General features: G+C 37.6%; 1 protein-coding gene across 1 annotated transcript in view; it reads right to left on the bottom strand.

The window, feature by feature from the left end:
- Positions 1–5: 5 nt before the first annotated feature.
- The window catches only part of EEF1E1 (eukaryotic translation elongation factor 1 epsilon 1), a 16,916-nt gene continuing 12,449 nt past the window's right edge, over positions 6–4,472 (bottom strand). The window contains exon 4 of the mRNA XM_003204763.4: positions 6–879. Coding sequence (XP_003204811.1) covers positions 739–879 — 141 coding nt within the window. The 3' untranslated portion in view covers positions 6–738. The remainder of the gene's footprint in view (positions 880–4,472) is intronic.

Below are 4,472 nucleotides of genomic sequence, written 5' to 3'. Positions count from 1 at the left end.
TTTTTTTAGGACTCTGAAATGTGCAATCTATCTTCTGTGGAAATAACATGAAATGACAGCATATGCAGAATCTCCATAAATGCTAATATTGTTGACTAATGTGAAAAAAAAATGCTTCTGGAGTCTACATCAAAGTCCGTAAAATGAAGTAGCATGTGAACTAACTTTTAATTTTTTTTTTTAATAAACTACGGACTTCCACAGCCAAATTAAGACTACAGTTTTAAAATAATTTATTCAGTCACATAAATACTTTGTAACATTTTCATGTTCCCTTTTTCACATCATTGGCACACAATATAGCTCTTAACTTTTACAAAACTAGCGTAAACATTCATGGAAAATAAAATGAAAAGAGGGAGACATACGCAGAAACTCAATAAATAGTAACATGAGTGTGTAGTCAAAAGAAAATAAGAAATTCTCTCCCACAAAGACCACTTAATTACAGTTGAATGCTTAACTAAAAGAACATTTCATCTTTAAAAAATAGTGAATTAAAACTCAATTCCCATCTTTCTGTCACTGTTGCATTTAATCAGATACACGATAAAATTCTGTAGCTAGTTCAAATTCTTGAACAAACAATAACAATTCAATGGAACTGTATTACTTGAGGCATCACCAGTTTTGGTTCACATAGAGAAGCTTACAAACCAGTATTTGCAAGGCAGTGGTTTTGGACAATGTAACCTCTAGACTCCCAAATACCACTCTGACACAGCATTAAAATTCTCCTTAATGAGCATTAGTATATAATCTGTTCTTGATAAAGATGACATTAGTCAGATGTTGTCGGACACCTGGATAATGCTGAATGTGGTTGAACCAGCGAGATACATTAAGGTAAGTCTCCTTTTCTTGCACAGTGAGGTCCACCTGCGTGGGAAAAAAATAAAAGTACCAATAAATTGCATTGTTAATATTATGAAACGTGGTGAAAAAAAGGAAGTGCAAAGCTTTACGGCTGATTTAAACTTGCAAAAGAGTTGTTACTGTCCAGCAGTGTTCTACCTTCATTTCACAGATAAAAATTCAGCCCAAAACATATGTTTATTTCCTCAAATGAACACATCTGCAGAATGGAATATACATTTGTATGACATACTTGGAGGTGAGGGAAAGGATGTTAGCTTGCTTGAATTTAACCAGTCTACAAATCCATATAACAGGGAGGAGCAGGAGAGAGTTCCTGAACTTGCATAAGTCTTGTGCACTCCTCTCATTCAGCAGGTGGTCTCACCTCACTGGCCAAGGGCAAAGTGTATTAAAAGTTCAGGAATACATTTTTTCCAGGCCATTTCATACTGCATAGGAAAGAGGAATGTTGTTTTCCTCTTTGAGCAATTGTTCTACAATAGTTACCAAGAAACAGCACAGCACAGGACTTCACAGTACAGGAAGGATGTGGAGCTCTTGGAGCGGGTCCAGAGGAGGGCCACTAAGGTGATCAGAGGGCTGGAGCACCTCTCCTGTGAGGAAAGGTTGAGGGAACTGGGCTTGTTTAGCCTGGAGAAGAGAAGGCTCCAGGGAGACCTCATTGTGGCTTTCCAGTACTTGAAGGGAACGTATAAACAGGAGGGGGAACGGCTGTTTATGAGGGCAGGTAGTGACAGGACAAGGGGGAATGGTGACAGGACAAGGGGGAACTGAGATAGGGGAGGATTAGGTTAGATGTTAGTAGGAAGTTTTTCATTCAGAGGATGGTGAAGCTGGAACAGGTTGCCCAAGGAGGCTGTGGATGCCCCATCCCTGGAGGCATTCAAGGCCAGGCTGGATGTGGCTCTGGGCAGCCTGGTCTGGTGGTTCAACCCCACACAGCAGGGGGTTGAAACTAGATGATCACTGTGATCCTTTTCAACCCAGGCCATTCTATGGTACTGTGATTCACTGTTCAAATGTGCTATCTAGCTTTATTAGGAAGGCAATGACACAGTTCAGATTATTATGCTAAAATAAACTGAAAGTTGTCTGTATTTCATAAAAGTATTAAAATCTTTATCCCTTACTCCTATGTTAAGTTCTATCATTCCCAAATTTTCAAGTCAGTATCTGTCGTGTGTTCAGTGTAACTCAGAGTTAAACAGCCACAAGAAGAGCTGGGATTATACAGCTACTCCAACAGCTCCTTGCCACTGCAATACTGGGTAACAATTATGAAGAGCTTCCAGTCTACTTTTATCATAGTACTGACCAAGCAAAGTCATTTATGATTACATGTAATCTATACTACTCAGTCTTCTAAATTATAACAAGCAATATCCTTAAGATCCTCTTTTAAGACTTATTACTTCAGTTTATTTCAACCAAGCAGCAGAACTAACTACTTCCATACTGTATCACCTGTATTACCTTGCCTTGATTACTAATTCCAGATCTCATTCCTCTGGAACCAAGTTACTGTATCAATTTAGACAACAATCTGCTTTTCATGTTAACTTACTATACTGAGTAAGCTTCAAAGCTATAAAACTATTGGGAACAAAACATGATCTTCATGTGAACTACCCTACCTTGTCTCCCTACACAGCCAGATAGTATGGGATTCACCTCACTTCAGTCAGATATCAAGATGCACTGATTCACCTTAGTGCCTGCAGTCCCTAGCTGAGCTAGAAACTTAACAGAGCTTTATTAGGAAAAGAACAATACTGGTAAGATGAACAACTTGTTGTTACAGACAGAGGCATTACAAACAAAAAGTGGAAGTATTAAAATGTAACACTGAATGCTTTTTTAATTAAGATACTTAATAAGCTGCCTGAGGTTCTTCAAGTATGCTACATTCAGGACAAAATAAACATGCACTACCATTTAGAGGGAGATGCTTCTCATCACATGCAGTTTGTTGTAATTAATGACAGTGTGAAGCCGGTGCTTGCTATGAAGCTGTAGAAGCATTTACAAATCAACACAGAGTATGAAAAGAGCAATACACAGCCAAAAAAATCATCTAAAACTAATACTTATCCTCATTTGTAGTAAAGTATGAGCAGAGACTAAAAACACTAAGTTCAGTGATTGCGGTACACTAAGTATTACAATGAGTATTATAATTAGAATACCCTATTTCCAACATCCATAGTGGGTAAGCACTTGGTTATAAGAGAACTGAAAATAAACTTGAGATTTGGCAGGAGATACATTTCTTCTCCTCAAGATTTTATACTTCTAACTCTCCATCCTCACATTTCTTTGATATTATTCAAAAATAGTCTTATGAAAATAGTCCTCCCCCATTCTGTAAGTATAGTGAAAAAACATCTGAAGGGCTTCACAGACAGGTTCTCTAAAAGTAAAACCCGTTTCTGTACTTCGTGCACAGCATTCAAGATATCTTTGCTTATTTACATAATGTATTCTCAGTGAAATATATTAAAAAGCACTCTGTGGCACGCTCTATTTTTTACTCAGGACATAACTCTTAGGTTAATTGTTTAGAGATCAGTTCCATGGCATTTTTACAACATTTTGTTAGATGGGTATTTTCTATTCTTCCTCATTAAATTAGATAATTCCCCCAAGTTAAGAAAGGCTGCTATTCTGCTGTTAAAATAATTATTTGCTATTAAAGCAATTATTTCAATAGCAAAGAAGCAGACACTCAATTTGATGATTTTTTTTTTTCTTAATTATGGGGAGAAAAAATAAAAAGCCTTACTCTTCTGCCACAAAGCTCACAAGGAATAATGAAAATGGGCATCACACAATGCAAACAGAAGAGTTTCTAGAAGGAGTGTAACTATACCAGCTTTAATTATATTTGCTTTCAGTAGCATTGGGGATGCAGACATAAACTCCCACGCCTTTACCCTGCATGTGCATGGGAAGTCTAAAAATACCTGTGTATTAGAGTTCTTCTGCATAAAGAGAAGGACAGATACTACCAGTATCTATCTAGCCTTTAGATATGGAAATAGAGGTGAAAGTAGAAAACAAAACAGCCAAATCCAGAATTCTGTAAGATACATTTCACATGGTTTTAACTCATTTTCTGCTGTCAGAGGAAAAGCTAAAAATTAAGGTACCTTTAAAGTTTTATTATTTTTGTAAATTAAGGACTGTTAGCATAATTCTTCAGAACAAAAGCCTGTTATCCAGGTTCTAAGATAAGTGGTGTATCAATGAATATTAAAAAAAATTTATGGCAATCCATTAAATACTGGAAATTGTCCCAGAATCATCCTAGAATGGCCTGGGTTGAAAAGGACCACAATGATCATCTAGTTTCAGCCTCCCTGATACACGCAGGGTTGCCAACCACAACCTCCTTGGGCAATCTGTTCCAGCTTCACCACCCTCTGAACGAAAAACTTCCTCCTAATATCTAACCTAAACCTCCCCTGTCTCAGTTTAAAACCATTCCCCCTTGTCCTGTCACTGCCCACCCTCGTAAACAGCTGTTCCCCCTCTTGTTTATACGTTCCCTTCAAGTACTGGAAAGCCACAATGAGGTCTCCCTGGAGCCTTCT

The sequence above is a fragment of the Meleagris gallopavo genome, chromosome 3 (assembly GCF_000146605.3).
Source record: "Meleagris gallopavo isolate NT-WF06-2002-E0010 breed Aviagen turkey brand Nicholas breeding stock chromosome 3, Turkey_5.1, whole genome shotgun sequence".
Taxonomy (NCBI): Eukaryota; Metazoa; Chordata; class Aves; order Galliformes; family Phasianidae; genus Meleagris; species Meleagris gallopavo.
This window is presented reverse-complemented; position numbering and strand designations above follow the sequence as displayed.